The sequence below is a fragment of the Filicampus tigris genome, chromosome 15 (assembly GCF_054856515.1).
Source record: "Filicampus tigris isolate MCC_2025a chromosome 15, RoL_Ftig_1.0, whole genome shotgun sequence".
In the NCBI taxonomy this organism is placed as follows: domain Eukaryota; kingdom Metazoa; phylum Chordata; class Actinopteri; order Syngnathiformes; family Syngnathidae; genus Filicampus; species Filicampus tigris.
Genome location: NC_141231.1, coordinates 15,959,626 through 15,985,624, shown reverse-complemented (window position 1 = coordinate 15,985,624; position 25,999 = coordinate 15,959,626). Strand labels below are relative to the sequence as shown.

At 41.6% G+C, this 25,999-nt stretch overlaps 1 protein-coding gene and 1 long non-coding RNA gene across 10 annotated transcripts in view; both read right to left on the bottom strand.

Moving 5' to 3' along the window:
* The window catches only part of ank1b (ankyrin 1, erythrocytic b), a 58,886-nt gene extending 48,383 nt beyond the window's left edge, over positions 1-10,503 (bottom strand). For 3 of the 4 annotated variants that reach the window (XM_086054239.1, XM_086054238.1, XM_086054240.1), the window contains exon 1: positions 10,292-10,502. In XM_086054239.1, coding sequence (XP_085910365.1) covers positions 10,292-10,417 — 126 coding nt within the window. In that variant the 5' untranslated portion in view covers positions 10,418-10,502. Of the gene's footprint in view, positions 1-10,291 lie in introns of all 4 variants that reach the window. The other variant, XM_086054236.1, reaches the window with a different exon arrangement.
* A 288-nt stretch (positions 10,504-10,791) lies between these two features.
* Positions 10,792-25,999, bottom strand: part of LOC147135741 (uncharacterized) — a 33,669-nt gene continuing 18,461 nt past the window's right edge. For 4 of the 6 annotated variants that reach the window (XR_015089911.1, XR_015089910.1, XR_015089912.1 and 1 more), the window contains 3 exons: positions 23,617-23,690; positions 13,284-13,357; positions 10,792-11,049 (listed from right to left, as the gene is read on the bottom strand). This is a non-coding gene — a long non-coding RNA (uncharacterized LOC147135741). Of the gene's footprint in view, positions 11,050-13,192; positions 13,358-23,616; positions 23,691-25,999 lie in introns of those variants that run through there. The other 2 variants (XR_015089913.1, XR_015089915.1) reach the window with 2 other exon arrangements.

The following is a 25,999-nucleotide window of genomic DNA, read 5'->3' as shown; positions in this document are numbered from 1 at the left end:
CTAGTCTAAATATTAATTTAAAATATTCTGATTAATATTGTGTTTGTGGAAAAGGAATGAAGCAGCAAAATCCACCTGTTTTAGTCATCTCAGGGGGCGGCCATTTTGTCACTTGCTGTCGACTGACAATGACATCAAATGACATCATTACTCAGGGCTCATTCAAGAACCAATCATGGCCAAGCTACAGAAAACCGGTGAGCCGTGATTGTTCGTGACCTGAGCAACTGTAATGTGACAAAATGGCCGCCCACTGAGATGGCTAAAAACGGGTGGATTTTGCTGCTTAACTCATATTGCACAAAAGCACTAATAATCAGAATGCCGTCTTTCAACTAGTGGGCCTGCTGGGAACATATTCTTGAAAAAAATATGTTTGATTTCCCGTTTAAGGGTATGCTTTTAAAATGTGGACCATGGGCAAATGAAAGGGTTTTTCCCTTTCACCCCGACGTCCCCAACGGGACTGCTGGTGCAATGGCAGCCAGAAACACTTTGTCAAATGGTCAATTTGTTTACTAGTATGAGTCATAGACACAGATGTGCGAATAACGATGTAAAACTCTAACTAGCTTATGCGGCAAGAGAACATTAGTGCATGTATCACATTTGCAGTTACTATTAAGACACTGGCCCTGCTCCCGTTTAGACTTAAAAGGATGTAAAGGATACAACGCAAACGGACCACATATCCGTGCGAAACTGTGGAGCCTCTCTCTGCCTTCTGTGGTTTGTCCTTCTGTAGTCTGGCACCGAAGCCTTGATTTATTTACATTTCCATCTGTTGCGCGGAGTCTGCTAATTTCATGTTGTTTTAATGCAGCTCTCGTTATATTTCATTACAAACAGGCTGTTCCGGTAAAACGTGGTTACATTTATTGCAGTACTCAGCCGATGCCTCTGCGGTCGGAGCAATAATGGATGCTTGCAATGGACCTGACCTGATTGTTTACTTGAACAAATGGCCACTCTGTTGTTTGTGCTCGGTTCACTCGTGAGGTAACAAAAAGCTTTAATAATACGGAGTGTAAAAAAAAAAAAAAAAAAATAGCTACTTTTCTTTGTAGTCATTTCCAGGTATTTTTTGTTGTCATTTTAAAACATACAGCACACGCTGTGACATTCAAGTAAGATAGATGCGCACCCGGGATACCATATGTCAATTTTATATTAATAGCATGTGCTCGATTAACAGACTTTTAGAGGAAGGTGGAAGACTACAAGGGAGATAACAGGTTATCCAGAAATAAAAATCATCATGTCAGTTAATGAGGCTAAATGTGCACGCCCAGCAGTAAATTAACATTTGCAATAGATGGAGCACAAGCAACACATCCATAACATTAAATCAATGTAATCAGTGCACATACACACACATACAAACACACCCGTACACACATGCAAATCATTTGAGATCGAACGGACTTTAATGACGCTCATACTTGAAATTTGAAGCATTTTACTTAGAGCACGATGAGTCGTTTTAGGAGTGCCCGAATTTTGGAGACTTCATTTTGAGGAAATGACCAGGCTGACACGTTGTTTCTGAGGCACGAACCGACTCACTTTGGCTGACAGCAACATGTTGGGGATTTGAGATGTCAACACTTTTAATATGTCCTGATCCCCGCTTATGCAGATGCTTTGCAAGCGTTTGTGGCACGATGAATTGATGGTTTAGTGTTACCTCCTGACAAAAGTCTGCGCGTTTATTGAGGCCTTATGATATATGTCTTTGGGTTTGTCGGAAGGGAGGGCTGGAGCGGGTCTATCTTTTGTGTTGTGTTTTGGACATTTTTATTGGACAGCACTTTGAGTTGCATTTTTTTTTTGTATGAAAAGTGCTATATAAATAAATGTGATCTACATATTGTCGCTGTCCTGTGAAAAACACTTACGTCCAATTTTGGAAATTTTTTGAATTTTCACGTTAATGCAATGTCTGTAACGCGGAAACGCCATTCACGTAAAAATAAGAAAATTGAAAAAAATGCAGATAAGTGTTTTTCACATGACGGCGACGATATGAAACACTCCCATTTTTGCCGTGTCATTGTTGGGGTTATACTTTTACGCAGAGCTGGGCATTCTGTCTACGTATGTAGTCTGTCTTTAGTCTATTTTTCGCAGCGAGGAACAAGAGTGAGTTGTTGAAGTTTGCAGTCGGAATCGCTGACGGAAACCCGTTTAAAAGAGGTGGGAATATTGCGTTTGTGGAATATGAGTTAAGCAGCAAAATCCACCCGTTGTAGCCATCTCTGGAGGCAGCCATTTTGTCACTTCTGTCGACTGAAAGTGACATCACAACTGTTCAGCCAATCACGGCTGACCTGTTTTCTGAAGCTGAGCCATGATTGGTCGTTATCTAAGGCCTGAGCAACTGTGATGTCATTTTCAGTCGACAGAAGTGACAAAATGGCCGCCCCCCTGAGATGACTGGATTTTGCTGCTTAACTCATATTCCACAAACGCAATATTAATCAGAATTTCATCTAGTGGGCCCACATAGAGCATATTCTTGGTAAAAAAATGTTTGGGTTGACTTCCGCTTTAAGATTAATTTGAAATTCTGTTAAATTGTAGTAACCATGGAAAAACTTGCTAGAACTATTTGGAGTTAATCAAGGGCATATGAAAAGACGGTTGTACAGGTTACAGGTCACATAAATGGTGGAAAAGGTTTTGAAATTATTCATCTTGGTGTCTTTTTTTACATGACAAAACCTGGCATTTGAATAGAGGTGTGTGTGTGTTTTTTTTTTAATTTTTTTTTTTTACATCCATTGCATGTTTTCGTTATAAGAGGTCGTGGCCATATACAGTAACACAACGTCATTTCCACCGGGGAAGGCCTGACAGTGTGAGAGGATCAAGAAGCAGAGGGGTGACAAGCTTTGAGAGTCAACTCGGGAGAAGCGCTCGAGATTGCTCGGAGCTGTCTCTTCTCGTCGTGCTCGCGGCCGGGCTGCCATCACCGAGTGCTGATGCAAACACTGCAAAGTGACACCGCCGAAACAATGGCAGCTGGTAATGGCGGGCTTGCTGCGAAACTGCTGATGCTCCCTTTTGCTATTTTCTGTATTTTGACAATGGGAATACAACACACGAGCCACTTGTGATTCCTATTCACTGGGACGTGCTTTTTATGTGTCCTCTTAATGAGAACGAAGGGAATGTGTCATTGGGATAGCAGCCAGCCGACAGATGAAATGGCCCATCATTCAATAACCAATCAATAACGGTTGACGGCACTGAATTAAACTATGCCCGTGCTATGCCTGCATGGGTGCAATAAAAGTGACACTTGCCAGAAAACTTTCAGTTCATCGAGAACATTGACATTTTTCAACTTAATTTGACCTCGACCGAGAAAAATGTAGCTATTCCAACATAAGATTTGGAGGAAGTCAAAGGCCTGGTACACATAAACTTAATCGGGCTATTTGTGTCCCGATTTTTCCACTTCCCGATCAAGGATGACAAACGCAAGACTATCTCACGTTTTATTAGATTATCCTATAATATTATCTTGTTAAAACTGCATGAAATTAAGAGCAATTTTCTATTCTTCCAATTTCTAGTTCCTGATCGTAAAACCCACAAGAGGGTCCGTGGCGAGTACCGATACCTTGAAGTAAGTCCGGGTATAGGCCTGATACTGATACCTGGTGTCGTTACTCACCCGTCCCTAATTCAAATGATTTAATTGCTCTGTGTGGCAAATGTGGGCTGGATTTTTGTCTTGAACGAAACGGAGCTGAATTACATGCAAAAAGATTTCACCAAGCCTTCGCAATGATCAAACTAAAAAACCTCAAATAACAAGACACGGAATCTGTGATTTTTGATCATCATGTGCCGGCGTTATCACGTCCACTTTGTGCGATGCAGTGCGGGTGCGCCTGCGAGCTACTGTTTCAGTGCATTAGTGGACTTCTGAAGGCCACATGATCCACACAGACCTTGAGCGCTGCTAATTCCATTACATAATGAACAGTTCCACTTCCAAGTGTGTATGTTCACTGTGTGTGCCTATCAGTGTGTATGGCATGGTGCCAGTCTGTATCACTTTCCCTCTCCTTTATAATGATTCTTTGGAATTAACAGTGCTCACTCATCCTGACTTTGCTAATGACCCCTGATGAATCATTAGCACTGGCTATATCTTGTATGTAGGCCAATTATGTAAGTTAGATGTGTTTTGAAAGTTTTCTTTCAACATAGTTGATCGAATGTGATTTTAGCTGTAGCATTTTATGCTAGCTAGCAAATACATCTGTGGCGTTGTAGCACGTAGCTCAAGCGACAAGCTATTTCTCCCTCCACTACTTCACGTCTGTCCGTATATCCAGGCAGCCCTTTAGATGGCTCATCAACATCGAGGCACGCCCTCGTCCGTCTCCTCATCCCTTCATCATCTCGCAATGTGCAGTGTCATCCTGTAGTCTCCATGGTTACATCAGTCACCTCAGGCCGCCTGTCACCTGACCCTCGGGGGGTTTATAATAAACTTGGCCACAAGATTTACGTCTCCTATCGCTCTTGCGCCGCGCCACAGCTTGCCGCTGCTCGGCTTTGCTAACAACGCTGATGGATGCTCTGATTAGCGAGTACGGGTGAGCGAAAGCATCTTTTGTATGGTCTCGCTCCCTCTGATCCAAACCATGCTACCGAAAGCAACGCCGTTAGCTTCTCGCAAATGCAAACGCGTGCTGGAGCTGTGGATTGAATTTCTGAAACCTTTGCGTCATGGCTAGTGGAGCAATTTTTTTTTTCACATTAGCATATCTGCCTCCAGGAGGTTCACAGCTTCATTAATATTTACTACATTTGATTAATAAATTCATTAGACATAAAACTGTTCATTTCATTCCAGTAACTAAGTGATTTTACCGAAGAGAAATATCAGTTAGCCCAATAATAATGAACGAACACGATGTTGTTAGCCTAATAGCATATTTGTCTCAGTCATTTAAAAATGAAAAAAACTGCATTTTATTCTGACTCGTACACATTTTGGGTTTACGTCGGTGTGCACCTACCTCCCATAAAAAACAAACGAAATAAATAATTGGTTAATCGATTGCTCATTTTCCCCATTGCCAAGCAAGGATATTTCTTCATCCTAAATTCAGGGAAGGAAGACGGCTGCCCTGTGTGTGTCCCACGCTGTCAACTTAAACGTGGCTTTCTGCAAAGCTACGCAATCGATCTTTATTACATTTCATGCTTCACGATAAAAAACTGTTTCCTTTCAGAAGTCTTCAAATTCACCCTGATGAGCCCCCGCGGGTCCGAGTCGACCATTCAAATTGCATCATTTAATATTTGTGTTATATCAATGACACCACCTCAGAGGGATGAAAGATACCATGCACAAAAAATAAAAGTGATGATTAAAACAAGGCTCTGGGCCAACTGTAAAACTATGCTTTTTGCAAGCATGTTGACAAGTGAAATATCATTGTACATACTCAATAGATACTTTTTTTTTTTTTTTTTTTAAAGTAAAACAGATAAAAGTATTCTAATCCAATGCACTAAGCCGCAATACAAACAAATCATTTTGAAATGGATGGTCACTTTGGTCTCCGGATCAAAATTTCTCCTTGGTAATCCCATAAAAGTGTATGATAAGTATCAGCAATCACACTACTTGCCTGGAATCACATCAGCACATAGGGATACAGTCAGAGCCGGATACAGTAACACAGAGGTGGTGTGTGTGGTCTAAGGTGCAGTGTAATCCTAGGCTGGCAGGCAAATATAGCTTATTGCCGCTTTGGGCCCAGCCGAGTGCTGCTCTGCTCCGTTCGACCTTGGCTCCATCCTGCCCTCCCTTTCCTCAAACTCTTCTCTTCAAAAGGCACCGTCCCTCCTACGCTCTCATGCCACTTCTTCATGTTGCTTTCACCAACCATCCATGTCAAGTCACCTCTTTAGCGCCGATCCAATGTCATTTTTCATCTGCCAGTATTACTCTAATATTAGACAAACCCCAAGTCAAATCTCTTGCGCTGAGACTCAAAAACCTTTGATGGCGAAGGTGTGCCGAATGCTGTCTTTCATGATGTCATCAATTCTATTTATTATCGTGCCTTGCTGGTTTATTCCTCCCCAGAAAAATGAAAGCTGGCTAATGCGCCGAATACCCTATGTAATCTATTCTACCATCCAGACCTTGTACCGTATTAAACATTGAGCCGGCTTGCGATCACAAAGACCCTTGCTTACAGTTACTAGGAACAGAGTGTATGACAATAACCTTAAAAGTCGGGATGTAACGATTAATCAAAGAGCGATTAGAAATCGATTCGGACTGATTAATCGATTTGACTAATCTGTTTGATTAAATCCATCTAGGAAATCATGTCTTGAAACGTTTTTTCATTCCATATGCATAGCACATTTTGAATGTGTAGATCAAATTGCGCTTGCGCCAAAAATCATTGCATATTGCTTTTGTAGATGGCTCCAGAACCGCACTAGCGCACAGAGACAAGCATAGTAGCAATTTTTTTTTTTAAATCGAATCGGGAACTGAAAATCGAAAATTGAATCAAATCGGGGCTTTGAGTGAATTGTTACATCCCTACTTAAAGGGGAGGTTAACCCAAACATATATTTTTTTAAGAATATGTCCTATGCAGGCCCACAAGTCAAAACAAGGCATTCTGATAAATATTAAGTTTGTGGAATAAGTGTTATTGCACTCGTTTTTAGCCGATCTCTGGGGGCGGCCATTTTGTCTTCTGTCGACTGACAATGACATCACAACTGCTCACAACGACCAATCACGGCTGACCTGTTTTATGAACCTGAGCCGTGATTGGTCGTTGTGAGCAGTTGTGATGTCATTGTCAGTCGACAGAAGACAAAATGGCCGCCCCCTAGAGATGGCTGATAACGAGTGGATTAACATTTATTCCACAAACGCAATGTTTATCAGAATGCCCTGTTTCAACTAGTGGGCTTGCATAGAACATATTCTTGAAAAAAAAAATGTTTCCGTTGACTTCCACTTTAAAAGCATACGCTGCTTCAAGTTTATGATCTGATCACGTCTTCTAGTAACCAAGCGATATGCAGTACATCTGATGTTTTTGACTTTTGTGGCTCAGGCAGAAGACGGTGTTAGCAAGGTGATGGCTCTACTTCCATAAATGTTACATAAAAGCAGGACAAGGTACCCTGAAGCCCTGATAACACACACACGCATACACACGTATATTCACAAAGAGCACACACCATCCATTAGCAGAACTTCAACTCCATTGTATTAAGTGCATGACTGAAGAGCCACAGCAACAAGACATTTGACAGCGAAGAAAGAAATGTAGACGAACCCCAAACAATGTCAAGATGGCCAAGATCTATCATCAACTTATCGTACATTATTCAACGCACGTGTCCACAACATACCACAGTGGAGGAAGGAGAGAGATTTGCATTCTCCAGATGGAAATACTGTCACTATTCATTAAGTTGAGCTAAAGACAAAAATACGATGGTTTGTTGCGCACTCCGTGCTGTGCTGTCAGATCCAAAACCAGTATGTCCAAAAATACATAAAAAGGTGGACGCTATCCATTCAAGCTTCAAGTGAAAGTCCCACCAAATTGTGTGACTGCAGTTATATCTATTTATTCTTTTATCGATAATCTATGGTCTATTGCCTAAATGGAAACTGCAGTGCAACAATAACCTATAGCAGAGACTCAGCACTTATTAAACTCCTAATATAAGTTGGAGTACAGTCCGTCCAGTGTTATGAGAACATTTCTCTTGAAGCTGTAGCGGATGACCTTTGTACAAGGGGAGCAGTGTGGGCGGAGGCGCTACGTTAGCATGCTGCCCCGTTTGATTTACGACAATGTTAATTTCACTTAATTACTATCCTTGGACATTAGGACCTCCTGATGTCTACTGTTTGGCTGTCTGTCTCAATTACATATTTCATACATGAAATTGCTCCAAAGCAACAATCAACTTGAGGACGAAGGATTTGAAGAGAAAAGACAATTAGCAGGGAGTTGAATAAAACGACAATTGATGATTGTTTCAAAAGAGGATGAGGGAAAAGAAGTCACGTTGTTTCTGATGCTCGACATTTAAAGACTTATTATCTGCTAGTTTTGTTATTTAGAGTAAACACGATTTCGTTTGGCTAACATCCCAGATTGTACTACTTGAAATGTCCAAGAGACAATCGTAAAGACATTTTCCTCTTGCACTAACAACGAAATGGACTCAGCCGTCCACATTTCTACTGCACGGCAGACACTTTACAAGTTTCACAACGGAGGTACTTGGTATGGAGAATAAACGGCTTTGTTCCAAACAGGTTGTTGTTTTGCCCCGAGGAAACGCTGAGCTTTCCCACTATAAGCACTTGTAAACATTCTGCATTTACTGCCGTCACATTTCTTTCGCAAATTTTTCTCCATTATTCTCTCGGTTTCTCTTTTTGGAATAAATTACAAAAAAAAAAAAAATAATCCAAAGAAGTGGTCATCTCCGGATGCTCAATTGAATAAACTCCTGTGAGATTGACTGAGGTCTTTCATTACGTCATGCACGGTGACGGTTCAGCTTAGAGGAAAAGTTTTCCTGGCGGTCCCGCTGCACTTTAGATTTAGTGTGCGCCACGCTTAAGAGTCAAAAACGTCAAACCATGAAAGTGAACTCAAATAAACTCTTTATCTTGTCTCCTATCTAAAGCAAGGGCAACAAAACAAGGAGCATAATTTTACAAATTCACCGAGCAAAAGAGGGGAAGAGGCAGGACTCAAATTCTGGAGAGGCATTATTTATGACCCGCAAGAAAGATGTTCTAAAAATTTAAAAGAGATTACACAACATTCTCACCGGCTCGTGAACGCACACACGCATTTTATATATGAAAAAGAACACGCGCGGCACTCTAGCTCGGCTTCAGAAGAAACAGATAAATATCAATATGCAATAGGTTACTTCTATAAATCTCTGCAAGTGTGTGCATTTTAAAATGATCACTTCTACAATATTGCTAGGAAATCACAATGTCCCATGACTGGTAGGTATTTTTGAACAGGCCCACGGGCTATCCACGTGGCCCCGGGCTCTATTTTTGGATCACAATCATACGGCAGAAAGCCGGTCGGCAGCTGGCAAGCTAGCCGCTTGCGCAAGAAGCTAGCGTAGCATAATCAGTCCGCATCTTCACTCAGTTCTTCTTCTTGTCAAACAAAGGGGCTCATTTGCAATACAACAGACACAGAAGATCCGCTTCCGATGTGCCCGGAAATGTTGCGGCGTTAGTGGGTGCGGACGGAGGCTTATTTATTTGAAGTTTCGTGCCACCACCTTGTTGGCCCCGCCCTCTGCATGCACCTGCCCCTTGCTGAGAACAGTGCTTTGCGGAAAAAGTCAATCATGCTGAGTTAATCCTTTGATGCCGGCGGAAATTTTGTCTAGTTAAATGGGCTAACAGCTCCCCGATTCGAGGTACCACAGTAATGTCAACTGTATGGCAATAATGTGGGGGAAAAAAAATGATAGTCATTTTCGATTTCGGAGTGGAAAACCGATGAAGCCAGCCCAGCCACCCCTAAAATAGTACACTGAATACTTCTCATCTATCCTCCCACAGTGAACTGGATTTTTTTTTTTTTTTCTCTTAAAGTTTGCCTTGTAATCCAACTGACAAGCATGCAATATATGAAACAGATTAAAATATGCAATATTCATTCTCATGAATCATTTTGGGGCTGCCAAGGTTGAGTGCACAGGCGGTACAAAGCTCATAAAATGTGCACCGAAAGGCAAACCCAGCATGTGAGAGTTTCACCCAACTGGAGGAACATTTGGGGGCTGAAACCACAAAGTGTCATTTCATTCCTGACTAAAAACCTACATGCATGCCACCGAAACGTGGCGAGGAGGTTCAAATTGCACCTTTCCCTCCATTTTGCCTTGTCCCCGTTCAAGCATAAGTACCATGGGCACGATACCATGAAGCAAAAACGCATTGGAGGGCATCAAACTACCCCGGCATCCATTCGAGACACGACTGCAGTAAGATTCAATCGTGGTCAACGCGAGAGTGCCATTAAGGGAAAAGCCTCACACAGCCACACCTCCCCCGAACAATCACACACACCAGCTGAGGCCCGAGGACCAAGTGGGGTAATTATGCATGTGTAAGTGAACGCTCGCTACCAGTCAAGGGAAACACGCTGCCAAGAGTGACGGATGAAGATGACGAGAGTGCCAGACCGAGGCGACGCCGTCACCTCCCTCGTCTCCCTACCTTGCGCCTGCGATCCCTGGATCGATTCCTCTTTTTGATCTTCTCCTCCTCCTTCTCCCGCTGCTCCTGGGCGGCGGCCTCGGCGAGGTCCTTGGTCTTGCGGAGCTGCTTGGCGGCTTGCGCCATGGTGCCGTCGCCGCCGCTGCCGCCGCTGCCGCCGCTGCTACACTGCTGCTGCTACTGGTAGTTCCCCCCCCCCCCCCCGGTTTACTCTTGCCCGAGTCCCCCCGAGCCCAGACTAGTCCCCGACTAGCTCCCCTCGGCTTGCCGCCGCGGCATGCGTGTGCTGCTGTCCGACTCCCCCCGATAACCCGCCCTCCCCCCCCCCTCCCGCACCCGCGTACAGCCGATGGAGATGGTACGGCAGCCGCAAGCCGCACGTCAGCTTCAAGATGCTACGGCTAGCGGTGCTGATGCGGCCACTCATCCGGTCGCTCGCACTGCGCTGAATTGCCTCCCCTCCCCTCACCTCCCCTCCCCCACTTGCCTACCTCTCCCTCTCTCTCTCTCTCCCCACGTTGCTCCCAGAGACCAGTCACGCAGTGCCGCGTTTGGGAGTGCGGGGATCCTTCCGCAAATCTCCCTCTTGCTTGTTTTTAATCCGCCGAGCGTCCCCATTTTACCGTCGTCTCCCGCATGGCACCTTCCGTCCTCCGACATAGTGGCTCATTCCAGGTACAAAGGACTGAGGCGTCCATGCTGCAGGATGCCTTCACATCGCCATGGCATTCCATGGCATTCCATGGCACCCCTCCCTCCTACAGACAGAAAGGAGGGCAAGAATAGTAAAACAGATGCTTGTAAAATAACTCAAACAGCAATCATCTTTGATACAATAGATTTTACTTTTTTTTTTTTTTTTTTTGGACAGTTTACTGTAAATGGGACTATACAATAGCTGTAGTCTACTTCTGAAGCTAACAAGGCATATGTTTGAGAAAAGCGCCTCATTACATCAGATTCTTAAAAACATTAGAGCGGTAGGTTGTTTTGTGCTCCCCACAGCCTATTATTCTTCACCTGCAGCAAGGGGAAGTAATAACAACATGCACTCTCTCCCTATCTCCTTTTCTGGTCCCCCCTGCAACATCATCTTTCTCCACGCTGTTGCATAACAATAGGCAGCAGCAACCGTAAAAGAGGGCGAGAGCGTGTGACAAGAGCAAGGATTGATACTAAATATTCATGTCAAAACATATCAAAGTTAGATCTGTCCAATCCCGTCAAGCAGGATTGAAAATGGGGGCGATGAAAAAAAACACAAAAAAAAAACATTTTATCCAAATATAATGGCTATTAGCCTGCCAGCTAACGTCTGCTCCATTCCGGAATCAAAAGTCAGCGCCATTAATCGGAGCATCGGAAGAGTCAAATAATTAGCAAGACAAATTGGGTTCCCTTGGGATAAAAACATAAATAAAAAGTATGGACGTATAGGGCTCAGTTGGTGTCACCAAAGACTAATTAAATTAAAAGCATTGTCAGGGTCCCAGGAAACTGCTGTCTTTGGCCCGAGGGTTGAGTCTTGGCTTGTTAGAATTGTTTTGCATCTGCCTTCCTCTTATCGTTAAGGAGGGCGTTAAATCATTTATGATCAACACAAGGCGCCTTCATTATTTCCTGTCAGCTTCAGAGACACTTTCGTGGGCTCTGGAGGATTCTCAAGGACATTCACGTAACATTTCTTTCTGCAACCACAGCAAATCCGCACGTAAGGTCTCATGGTTCAGCTTCACGTGCAACATTACAGAGTAAAAAAAAAAGAAAAAGAAAACAAAAAAAACATGCTAATCAATGCTATCATTTTAAAAGACTTTTTTGTTGTTTTATTTAATAGAGCTCTTATTTCGGATTCTATTAGGTGGAACAGAAGAGTCCACTCAAAGTATATAGTATATAAATATAATATAAATATATATTAATTTATATATAAATGTGTATATAAATATATAAATATTTAAAAAAAAAAAATATATATATATATATATATATATATATATATATATATATATATATATATATATATATATAATAATTTCTCTGTCTCAAGCGTTGTGTGAGCACTATCTAGTGGCACTTTAGGATTATTACAATTTAAAGAATCTACAGCACCTTCCTGGATGGTGTGGCATGAATCAGCAAGTGAAATCACTCAGTCACAGTGTTGTTGTAAATGACAGTGGATTTTCCAATTCAGTTAGTCACGCTTATTCCACTTAAACTGCAAGCGCCGCTCTATCTTTGATTCAATATTGTGGTTATTTTTAGACTCAGACGCTTATTGTTTGATATCAGTGATATGACCAGACTATCTTTCAAGCAGAGTCACATGCTTCTTGGCCTAAATAGAACACAGATTGCATGCACCGTGTCCTTCCTTGAAAATGGCACCCATTCCCTCTGAGGTAAACACATACAGAAAAACATTGTCATGGGACAAAAGTTACAAGAGGAAGAAGTGAAAGAAATATAGAAATATAACCAACAGTATATATATATATATATATATATATATATATATATATATGTACTGTCTCTCTCTCTCTCTCTCTCTCTCTCTCTCTCTCTCTCTCTCTCTCTCTCTATATATATATATATATATATATATATATATAAATTATTGTTATTCATGAACAACCCCAAGTTTTTATTCTATTTTGTGCTTTTATAACAGGGAATGTTTTTTGCTTCATAGCAAATTGAATTGTAACTTGCTCTCTGTCAAAACTAAATAAAAAAATAAAAAAAACTAGTCTTATGCATTTGAGCCTTATTGCTGTACGGAAAATGGACCAAACAGCGAGTTTTATGAACCGTTTTATATATATATATATATATATATATGCAGTACACACACACATGACATGCGTACATACCCTCACTTCGATACTCACTTGTGTTGTAAATGGCTGTCCTTAATAATATCACTTCTGCTCTTGCTGCACTTCCACACATACAACTTTAGATGTCAGTCAAGTTCCAGTATACGAACCTGCGACATGAGGCCTCCAGGTTAAAATACACTCAGGAGGAGCCTCTTCTTAAAGCTCACCAAGGAAGTTAGCCCTGCAGTAAAATGTGACACATGAAATGTTAAATTACTTTACTCCATTGTTACATCCTTCAGTTTACTAAATCATTCTAAGAACAGGCATGGTCGGTTCAATGAAGACTCGAAATTGTCCAGTGCAGTGACCCTAATGAGGAGAATTATAGAACATCGGCGGCTGGATTCACAATGTACCACACAGTACTTCTACTTCGGTTTCAATTGTTTCCGTTTTGAATTTCCAAGTATTTGCATCTAACTGTGAGTTGTAGCTTACTACCTCCTTGTGAGTGTTCTTATTTTGTATTATTTGTGTGTTTTTCTTTGTATTTTGTGGAGAATGATAGAGCACACTCTAAAAACAGTTGGGTTAAAAATACCGTAACACAATTTGGGGTCAAAAGATGGACCGACCCACTACTTGGGTCACTTTGACCCAAAACTGGATAGTTTTGTACAAAACAACCTCAAAAAATGGGGTGCTTTTATTCAAAACAATACAAGAAAAAAGGTCAGATTTGTCAATTTGTGGTTCGGTCCATTTTTGACCCCAAATTGTGTTATTTTTAACCCAACTGTTTTTTAGAGCGTGCTCTATCTGCACTTTCAGGTTTCAGGTTCAAATCACAGCTGCGGCCTGCCAGTGTGGTATTTGCATTCTCTCTCTCTCTGTGCTGTGATGATTACAATAGTTTGATTTAGAATTCCACATGCCCCGCTCTGACATCTGGCAGTGTTGCAAGTCTGCCATTGATTTGACTGAGACAAAATAACAGCCCACGTCCAGAACGCATCCTCACTGCGACCCGTCTGATATGAATCAGCCCCAAAAATTGGATTTGCGGCTCGTCTATCGCCTTGCAAAAAAAAGAATCTAGCGATCTTTTATAATTCTCAGGCTTTGCACGCCCACCCCGCCATTAGGAGTCATTGATCACAATGCCAGAGACACTCTTGTGAGAAATCAAGAGCCGGAGGGCAAAAAGCGGCTTGGCGGTCGTCCAGAAATCATCTCAGCGTCGACGCGTGGAAGCCAAGATGGCACAATAGTGCAGAGTAGCTTTCTGTCAAGGAGAAGAATGGTGCAAACTTTCTCTGTGGGAGTGCTGATGAGGAGCCCACGTGAAATTCTTCTGTCAGCTAATAGCAGAATTGCATGTTCACTCAAAGCGGAAGTCAACCCCCCAATTTTTTTTTTTTTTTCAAGAATATGTTCCCAGCAGGCCCTCTAGTTGAAACACGGCATTCTGATTAATTTTGCGTTTGTGGAATATAAGTTAAGCAGCAAAATGCACTCGTTTTTAGCCGATCTCCGGGGGCGGCCATTTTGTCTTCTGTCGACTGACAATGACATCACAACTGCTCACAACGACCAATCACGGCTCGGATTCAGAAAACAGGTCAGCCGTGATTGGTCGTTGTGAGAAGTTGTGATGTCATTGTCAGTCGACAGAAGACAAAATGGCCGTCCCCAGAGATCGGCTAAAAACGAGTGCATTAACACTTATTCCACAAACGTAATATTTATCAGAATGCCCTGTTTCAACTCGTGGGCCTGCTGGGAACATATTCTTGAAAAAAAAAATGTTTGGGTTGACTTCTGCTTTAAACCGCCTTGCACTATCCAAGTCGTGCCTCTTCACTGAGATAAAGATTATTCCCCATTTTGGGTGCTTTTCACTCCACCGAGGAATCTGCTGACCTTCCAAAATTTGAGAGTGAGCAGCCCTGGAGCATTTGAGGACAAAGCTTGTGCTGCTCTCGATCAATGTCCATCGACTGGGCCCGTTTTTGCAAGGCTTCCATTCCAGGAAGAGCTTTCGCTCTGTAGCATGTACACCAAACACTGTGTTCCAAAATCCGTTCAGTGGTATAAGGTCCAAATGCCATGGCAAGAAAACAGGCCTTTTTTGACGTTAACCCTCGGGGCTCAGATAACGACCAATCACGGCTCACCTGTTTTCCGAAGCTGAGCTATAATTAGTCGTTATCTGAGCCCTGAGCAGCTGTGATGTCATTTTCAGTCGACAGAAGGGACAAAATGGCCGCCCCCAGAAATGGCTAAAAATGGGTGGATTTTGCTGCTTAACTCATATTCCATAAATCAGAATGCTGTGTTTCAACTAGTGGGCCTGCGTACAATATATTCTTTTAAAAAAATAAATGTTTGTGTTGAGTTCCACTTTAAAGATTAAACGGGGGCTGGATTAAAAAAAACTTTGATGCCACTGTTACCGTTTGAAAATTGAATTTAGTGATTCTTTCACATACCACAAGGGGGAGCCTGTGTACCGCTAGTGGTACTCCAACACATGAACTCACTACTTAATACTTAACATTAGTAATCTGCAAAGCTTCTCATTATGGTCTTTTTTTAAGGAAAGGTCCTTATTTTGATGATGATTTTAAGGTCAACTTGATGTTGTTAAATTACTTTTGCCATGCATTTGGACATTAGCATTACGATATCACCACTCCCGCTTGAAGTTTACTCCGCACTCTCTTTTTTTTGTTTACGTTTAGGGTATTGAAATCCCTAAATGGAAAAGCACATTGCATCAAGAACGATGCGAGCAACACAGGCGAGGATGCTAAGACTGAGGAGACAAGGAGGAGGGGGGGTCATTTGGATTTGGTGGAAAAGGAGGAGCGAGCTGCACTGCAGCAACTGGGCGTTGGCTCGAGTGAGCCGGAGCAGAGAAGAGAGCAGGCAGAGGTTGTTGGGACGTCACTGAGGGGACGCAAGCAGAAACAGACCAGTGTGTTACTATTAGTAGATGCACGCATGTGCTATCCAAATATACATTCGTCTGAACACTACAGAGGCAACTGAGGAGATCAGGTGATACTACATAGCACTTTACTTGGGTCTGTTTTTCTTTCGTTTTTTTGTCTTTTTTTTTTTTTTTAGCTCGGTTCACTACGGGAAACACGTTTTGACAGCACAAAGCTTGCTAGCTTTTCATTGTGCCAAATGATCAAAACAACTATTGTGTATAATAAACAGTAAGCATTCATTTTTCATTTTTACTGGTGTACTTCAGTTTGTTTGTACTTTGTTACTTTTAATGAAGTGCAGGTGCCTAATTAGTGCTTCTACTTTTACCAGTCTTTTTTTTTTTTTTTAGACACACGTACATGTACTTCTTCTTACAGGGGAAGTCAATCCAAAAACGTTCTTTACAATAATATGTTCTGTGCGCCTTTACTAGTCTAAACACGGCTCACCTGTTATCTGAGCCCTGAGCAGTTGTGATGTCATTTTCAGTCAACAGCGAGTGACAAAATGGCCGCCCCGTGAGATGGCTAAAAAACGGCTGGATTTTGCTTCTGAACTCATATTCCACAAATGCAATATTAATCAGAATGCCGTGTTTAGACTAGTAAAGGAACAGCCTATTACAGATGACATTTCTTTTTTATGAAATCACGAGTGCCTGCCTGTCTTTTGCGCTCGTCTACGCTTTTAACAAGATTAAAATCTGTGATCCATGGCTGAGCTGACAGGCCTGCACTTAAAAGTATTTCAGACGTGAACATAACGACGCAGTAGCATAAAATGACTAACACGCAACAGTTGATCTGGATTGGCTGCTACATATACAGTACTTATTGCGCTATATTTCAAGGCTTTGCATTTCATGATTTAATGAGATAAGGTACATTCTAAATCTATCATTTGTCCCTAGTATCAAAGTACCGCCCTGAAAATATCATCCATTCATTATCCGAACCACGTAAAACTGAACGGACAGGAATATATTCATGTTGTAATTGACCCTGGCAGACCAAGCAAATTATTATGCAATAGTTGTTCGGAATGTCATAATGGACAAGATTAAAATCGCCATACAGAATACTGGAAATTTGACTTTTTAGTCAGCACAGTTGTGTTTTGTGGCAAGCAACGGCTAAACTACACGCTCTTAAAGTCGTGTCAAAGCCAGAAGGTAAGCAGACCTCCAAGTTTCGTTGGATGCACATTTTAACGTTAGCTAAGAGCGTTAGTTTTTGATGCAATGCAACTGCAATTCTGTGGCTTAGAAAAGATGTGCCGCGCCTCCCAAGAGGGAAAATTAAATCCATGTTGCCTTGTAAGGGTTCGAGTTCATTAACAATTTGCAGTCACCCTTAGACCCAGCTCTAATTGTCTGGTTACAAAATGTGTACTCATTGGCCCCAGGCATGAGCCTCTGCAAATCACTCTAATTTCAACAAGACAAGAAATGTGATGTTTAAAGTATGCTGTAATTGTTGATCCTGGAGGTTTTGACAAAATTCTGTCACAGGTCATTTCGACGCACGGAACTGTTTTAAATAGGAATGGCTAAACTGAAAAATGAATGAATCTTGCTTTGGATGTTTCCCTTGCGCTGTCTTAAGTCAATAGCGGCAAAAAGTCAATGCAAAAGCGGGGGGAATAAATGACAGTGGATTAAATGACACGATAATGAATTCCCAATTATGACGCAAGATATGTCACTCATTTTGCAAGCGATGAAAATGCTAACATCCGTCTTGTTTTGTCCTCTCAGAAACACAATGCGACAGTGCAACAGTTGCGATTCCCGCTCGCACTTAACTACTCCACTGCAGTTTTCCGCAGTCTCATGAAATATGCAAGATGAAGCATTGCCATTGGCCACTCACGTTTGCACAACTCGGTGGTGTGTGTGTGTGTGTGTGTGTGTGTGTGTGTGTGTGTGTTTGTGCGTGCGCGCAGTGACGAAATCAAAGAGACAGCTTACTCAGCTCGACAGTGATATGGCAGTCTGACTGGCCTCATAGCAACATTTAGAAAAGGGGCGGGGAATCTACGACTCCTTATATGGCCCGCGTGAAAATTGGACTCGGAAGAATAAGAAAGGAAGCTTCGTGGAATGCAAAGTAATGCAACGGTGTCGTACCTTGCATGGTTTTCGAGTTACAATCCTACACAACGTGTGTGTGTTTACACAAAACGGTACGTGTATGGGGGAGCATTTCCGCAGGTCGATTCAGGTGAAAAAGCTTGCTTCAAAAATGAAGTTTGTTGCGAAAGTTAGGAAGCGCGGCGCCCAAAGACGTTTCCACCCTGGAGGCCGAGCACCGTTACCAAAAGGGAACAGAACAGTATGAATTATCCTCAAACTAGCAATTGAAATGCACACTTGGGGACCTTGTGCAGCGTGCGCTCTATTTGCAGAGAGGTACAGTACAAAGGATTGTCATCATGAATAGAGCAAAAGCTGAGTCACCAAGCTCATGTAAGATTCCTGTGAGTCATATCCATGAGGGAAAGCACCATTTGTTTTCTCTCTTCCATTTTTCTTAACCTGAGTTGTGATTATAGTGCCGCGACTAGCGCAAACGTTTTGCACGCATAATGTAGCGTCAGGTGCGGCAGCGAGGGGGAGTCCTCGGGGGGACGCCGGGCCCGGCTGCAGGTAGCATAAAAAAAAAAAGAATGACAGGACACATTGCTTGAAAGCACATTTGCAGAGTACGCTGATTGTTTGGATGCTTTGAGGAACCCTTTCAAGCAGCGACATTTGCTTCCTTGAATTGGATTATTAATCGCTTGGATTAGCATCTGTTGGGTTTGTGAGTCAGGTTGTTTAATGGGATTACACAATAGTTGTATTTTCTTTTTGATGCCAATTGACTCCCAATGGAACCATTCTCCTTGTCTTTGGTTGTATTATTATTTATTCATATTTGGTCATTCTTCTTGAAGGAGAAGTAGCCTGCTAGCTAGCATAAAGATGGGAAGAAAAAAAACCCCAAATAATGGATGAACAAATGAACGCAAAGAAGCTACCTTTGCACATTGCAAAGGGTCCGTGAAAATAAAATAGCGTTTTGAAAAAGATCCTATACATTCGAGAAATGGGATGATATTACTCAAACGCGACTGAGACCTTAAACTGCATAATCTACAGAGGTTAGCGGGACTTTCTTTTCTAATTCCTGTCCTGAAAGCTACAACTGAAAGCTCATATTTGCCTCAAAGAGTAATTCAAGGTCATAACAGCATTTTACGTGCAGTTTGTGCTATTTGTGAAGTAGCATGCTAGCTAGCATACAAATAGAAACAAATATAAATATGCTTGGCTTGGGGTTTGTTTAGTTTTGGAAGAGTTTGTTTTCACATGTTTTAGTTTGGATTGGACTTGTTCCCCTCAACCTAGAATCCAAAGTGGTGCGGTACTGTCATCGTACGTCATACTCGATTTGCCAGAAAGTGGCCTGCTAACGCACGGACTGAAAATGAACACAAACAAGACGCTCCATGTTTTTGTTTTTCCACTTTTACAGGGGACATATCATGTAAAATAATTAGGGCCACAGAGAGCATCTGAGTGCACATTTAAACAAACACGTAAATGAAATTGAGAACTTTGCCCAATTGTGATGCAACAGTGAGGCTAACAGCCAATCCAAATTTCTCCGCCCGTGCCTTGGAAGACTCTACCCCGGCTTTCAAAGAATGATCGAAATATATTTAAAACTTGGTAGCACACATGCAGTGCTATACGCATGTGTTGTGCTTTCTTCCATTTAATCAAAAGAATGATCGAACGAATTCAATTAGATCACCATGCCAAAACCTAATTGTTTTCCTAAAAATCCATTTTCGTCTATTATCATTCTCAGTAGCTCCTGGACTTTGAGGGAAGTGTCTCAGAACAATATCTGCTCATTAGCAGGATTGACTCCATGGACCTAACACCGTGCGCTGTTAGTGAAGCAATTACGCCGCGTAAATAAATTTAGCCCGGGCCAATCACAACAATCACTTTCCATCAAAGCGAGAGATCGAAACGGACGCCACACAGTGCACATCGCCGACAACATCCTCTGACTCACCACCACTTTGTACTGTATTATTATTTGATCCCCTGCTGAATTTGCAAGTGGCTCACTTCGAAAAGATTATCAGTTAAAAATGCATTAAAAAAAAAATAAAAAAAAAATACAATTGCATTTCATGAAATGAAATATTGGATGCAGGAAAACTCAGCCGGAAAGATTCCAAATTGTAAAACACAATCTGAACCTCATTTGATTGTGGAAAAAGTAAGGGAGCAGCCTGAAAGTACACGGCACACTGTAAAAATCTATCTATCAGCTCAGTTTGAGTTCTGCATGACAACTTTCTCTTGAGCCTGCTGCCGCAGCAGACGCATTTACGTAATGAGCGTTGAATGGACAGCTCGGTCACAAACCGGCATTGAGCTGTATCAGGATTCTGCAGCTCAGCCTCTGCAGCACGACTCCACCTTCCGCTCGCGTTCATCAGCAGCTCACTGACCTGCTCCGGAGACATATTGCGACGCGACCAAACCTCGAGGACGTGTAGGCTCACCGGTCTCAATATTAGGTACACTTGCACATCTGAGACTAGAGAGTACTCAATATGCCCTTATTTTAGAAAATTGATTCTACTTGCACCTGACATTTATTTTGCAATCTGTGGTTCTGTGGTAAATTGTGTGGGCAAACAAAAAACTGAAGACGGACTGCATTTATTCATACATAACAGCAATCATTTGAATTTATACAGTTCCCTTAAAGGGAAGTCAACCCACACATTTTCTTTATAAAAATATCTTGTATGCGCCCCCACTAGTCCAAACACGGAATTCTGATTACAATCGCGTTTGTGGAATATGAGTTAAGAAGCAAAATACACCCATTTTTATCCATCGCAAAGGGCGGCCATTTTGTCAGTTGCTGTCGACTGGAAATGACATCACGGTTGCTAAGGGACATGTATTTTTCTCGCCTGCTGGTGGTAGCCATCTTCTTTCGTCCTATTTACTAATTAATCAACACATCTAGTTTCACTTTTTTTTTTTTTTCTGGGTAGCCAAGGTTGTATATTCTGCTGCGAAAGGCTCAACAATTCCAGTTAGCAGCAGCATTGGATTTCATGTCATTCATATCAGTCATGACTAGGCCACTGTGTGATATTTGATCCAAAAGCGGGGGTCCTAAAAGTCATGCCATCATTCCGCTGCATGAACGGTTGCCAGTCATACATAATTCAATGTGATAACATTGCAAAACAGCGAGTGCATTGGGATGAAGTACACCCGCTGACTCCCAAAAAGAACCTACAAATATTTAAAGTCTAATGGTTGGTGATGGAGACTGTGTGTGTGTGTGTGTGAGCGTGAGTGTTTGTGGAGGTGGAGACAAATGAAGAGGGAAGGGGAGGGGAGGGTTGCAGAAAAGGAGGGTGATGAGTGACTCTGCAGATTTTCAACGAGAGGCCACACTCCAGGATATTGCAAGACTCTGGAAATTGAGTTTTTTCTTTGTTATGACACAGTCCGAGTGATTAAAGTGCATATCATTAGGAAATGCATTGCAGCAGAGGAGGTGGCTACATTGACGGATTAAGGATGCTAATGTAATACATATTTTTGTAAGTAGACGGCACACACAGAAAAAGAAAAAAGCAGATCACTTTAGCTTACTCACCAAATCAGATGCATTTAACCCTTTAAATGCTCATTACAATACTTTGCAATTCACACAAGCCCCCATAGAGACGCAAGTGATTATATTTTCCCTCATGGAGACAGCGCTTCATCATCAAGATTGCGAATTACACCTGACAATTAGTGTGAGGATCTGTGCATGGACAAGGCTTGACAGGCTGGAAAGTGACTCTGCATATTCAATTTAGCTACTCTACATCTTCCTCATAGCTACCAAGTTATGGTCACAGAAACTTAGTGAGGAAATAATATAAAATAATAGTCAACATTTGGAATGGGAAATAATTGTGAAAAAAATAACTACACATTAATATTATAACATTCACACGATGTAAGCATGTCACATTGTGTTTGTGCCTCATAGTGAGGTGTTTGTGGAGCATTTTGAACCCCAAAGTTGGAAATATGGTTCAATATATGGCAGCAGTGTGTCTTTCATAATACTTGATTTTTGTATTCAGGCTGATTACAAATACAAAATACAAAAAAAAAAAAAAAAAGGTATATTTCCTTGTAAATAAACAGCATGACACTGATGGAGTAATCAGGTATCCCACGAATTGATACATTTTAATCTGTTCGCCTTTTGCTGATCAGTGACTTCCTGCTCAGGGCGAGAAAAGCTGCTGACGTTCAGTTTGAGCGGAGAGGCGAGCACGTCAGCATACTGATGCTCTCTTCTAGATGCTTCTTATGGTTGTGTGCGTTGGGTCAATGTGCATACATGACTGGGTTTGTGCATGGTAATGACACGCTCACACAACTTATTCAAATTTTGGTTAATCAGGGGCACTTTAAATGGTGGCGTGTGTGTGCTGACTTCCATTGAGTTTTACTGTCATTGGTTTTTTTCTTGATGTGCACAACACAAAGACTAGAACTAATCTTATTTGTTGAAAGTCCACACATTGATGACAAAACAGGAAAAAAAAAGAGAAAAAAATACATTTTGTACTGACTTCCATTGAGTTTTACTGTGATTGGTTTGTTCTGAAGATGTGCGCAACACCAAGACCAGAATTAATCCTATTTGTTGAATGTCCACACATTGATAACAAAACAGGAAAAAAAACATGAGAAAAATACATTTTACCGGATGAATAATGATATCCTGCATCTCTATTTTTATGAGGGTTGAAACAAAGTTGTTTGCATCAAACGGCCATGCAGATCAAAAGTCGTGATGATCCATGATTAGGGAACATTTTAAAGGTGACATGGAAAATCTAATTGAATTTAATATTGGTGTGCGTTAAATCATATTTTGTTTGAAATGTATTATTTACAGCACGGTGCATAGCGGCTATCATATTGGTCTCACGGCTTTGTGGGAAGCTTTATTTAATCGTTTATCGGTATTATCTTTTTGTTGATTAGCTGCGAGAAATCACATGGTTCGACTGCCATTTTGACAAGTTGAAGAAACCAAATGTGGTTCCTCACCACATGAAGCGAGCAGCTTGTTGCACATCAAATTGGACGGCCGAGAACTTCAGCTTTAATGTAAGTGTGCGAAATAATCAGATGTGAGTCAGAGTGTGTGTAGAAAAGACCCGCATCCTCTCAATCCACCCAGAGAGAGAGGCCGAGTGAGAGAGCTAGTGATGCATTGCAGATAAACTGCAGTGTAACCCCTCCCTTTCTCCACACCTATGCACTGCCCATACACACACACACACACCCTTGTTGCTAATTTGTTCCCTGCCACTGTACACGGCATCACCTTTCCGCAGAAGCATACACTAACATCGCCCCGCACCATGCACATCCTGTCACACCCTGCTTACCTCTACATGTCTTCCTTTAACCTTTACACCGCCCTGCTATTCATCCCAGGACACAGTGGATCAATGTGGACGTCCTAGAATAACAACAGTGGATAGATGAATACTTCAATTTGTCGCAAATATGATGCGACAATATTTGGAGTTGAACCATTTTTTCTGGAAAAAAATTCAAATGTTTATTTGAAAAAAAAAAATCAAATAAAAGAAACTCAAGATGTCAGTGAGGGGAAACGTATGCGCTCACGGGCCACAAAAAACAAACAGTCGGGCCAGTTCATTTGAAGATGAAGTTCAGTGTACATGTAAAATGTGAATAAAATTGTTTTACTCCAAAACTGTACGGTAAGTCATTATTTCTTTAAAATGTTATTCATAAATATTCAACTGTGTTTAGTCAACAATTTTTCAATAAAATGAATTACTGTTTCTCTTATTAATGCTTTGTTTAATTATTTTATTTTCAACAAAACACTTCGCCAGTCATTTAAAGACATACATGTATACAAAAACGAATGCACACATTTGATTTAACTGATTAGGTGGAAAAACTCACATGAACTTTATTAAACTTAAAAAAAAAAAAACTGCAACTGCAACAAAGTGCTGTACATAAGATAAAACAAAACACACACAAAAAAAACACCTTCATCCATCCATTATCTATACCGCTTATCCTCATAAGGGCAATAAAAAAAAAAACAAATGCATAAAATATTATTTTGGAATTCAAATAAAAACAGAAGTTAGTGGAGCTATTGTAGCAGGCTGCTGACTCACCGGCGCCTCTGCCAAGTCACTAAATCGAAATGCCCGTGTACAAAGTAAGCAAAGACATCCAGCCGTCACCAACATTTTCTAAGAATATTACATTAAATTGACTTCATCTTCGGTACACAACAAAACTCTCCAAAATGATAACCAGCTTCAGCTTTTCAGACCACCCAAATGCAATCTTCGACCCAATCTGCTGGGTCAAGATGACGCCAAAGCGCAAAAACAATAAATGAGTGTTTTTTTCAGTAAAAATAACTGAGGATAGGTTCCGAAGAACATGAGAAGAACATAGACTTCCACACAAGAAAGCCAAGGCCAAGATTCAAATCCCGCACCCCAGAACTGAGCCGGGTGTGCCACCTGTATACTACTTGAAAAAAACAACAACAACAAAACAAAACATTTGATACCATATTGGCAATGACAAATTTAAATGTGCCACTTCGCTGTGGGACATGTTGCCGTCCTGTGGAGGACACGTCACTGACAAGTGCGGCTACCTAAAGGTAAACGATCCCACGTGTGGAAGATCAATCTGTTGTCGAGGTCGGAGCAGCAATAATGTTCTGGCTGTGAACAAGAGATGACGCCCCTTACGGTGACTGCGAGGCAGCTAGACGGCGGGACGACGGGTGAGACAGAGGATGCGGGTGGGTTGTGTGGAGGGAAGTGATACCATTGCTACTACGACAGCAGCAGCGGCGGTCCGAGGAGCAGGTTTAAGGGTTCATGAGTCATTCTATACGACGACATGTTCGCTTAAAACTGTGCACAAAGTTTCCCCTGAGCCTGTGCTGACCAAAATGATTCAAACCCGAAGTCAAATTTGAGTTAAAAGGGAAGTCAAAGCAAACATATTTTTTTCAAGAATATGTCCTAAGCAGGCCCACTAGTTGAAACAAGGCATTCTGATAAATATTTTGTTTGTGTGATAAGAGTTAAGCAGCAAAATCCACCCGTTTTTAGCCATCTCTGAGGGCGGCCATTTTGTCACATCTGTTCACTGAAAAATGACATCACAAATGTTCAGAGCTCAGGTAACGACGCATCACGGCTGACCAGTTTTCTGAAGCTGAGCCGTGATTGGTCGTTAACCTGAGCAGTTGTGATGTCATTTTCAGTTGACAGACGTGACAAAATGGCCGCCCCCTGAGATTGCTAAAAACAGGTGGATTTTGCTGCTTAAATCACATTCCACAAAAGCAATATTAATCAGAATGTCTTGTTTCAACTAGTGGATACTGTAGCTAAGTAACTTGCTAGCTAACTAGCTAACAGGCTAACCCCAAAAAAAGAACAGACCAATGAAAGGCAGTTGTGTAAATTCTGCGTAATCCTGCAACCATAAGTGTTCAAAAATATGACCGCTCACCAGAAGAAAAAATGTTTTAACTGACACAACCAGTGAGGTATTACTTTAACAATGTTTATAATTGTTTGTGTAGTGTGCAATGGTGTGCATCATGTTAGGAGATATTCATATGAGCCACCATAAATAAGGTAGAACACTTTTTTGTGGTTGGTTCTTCCCCCGCCCAAAAAAAAAAAAAAAAAAATCAGAAATGCAACATTAGTGAACACATTGTTATTCGACTACTACAGCGCTGCA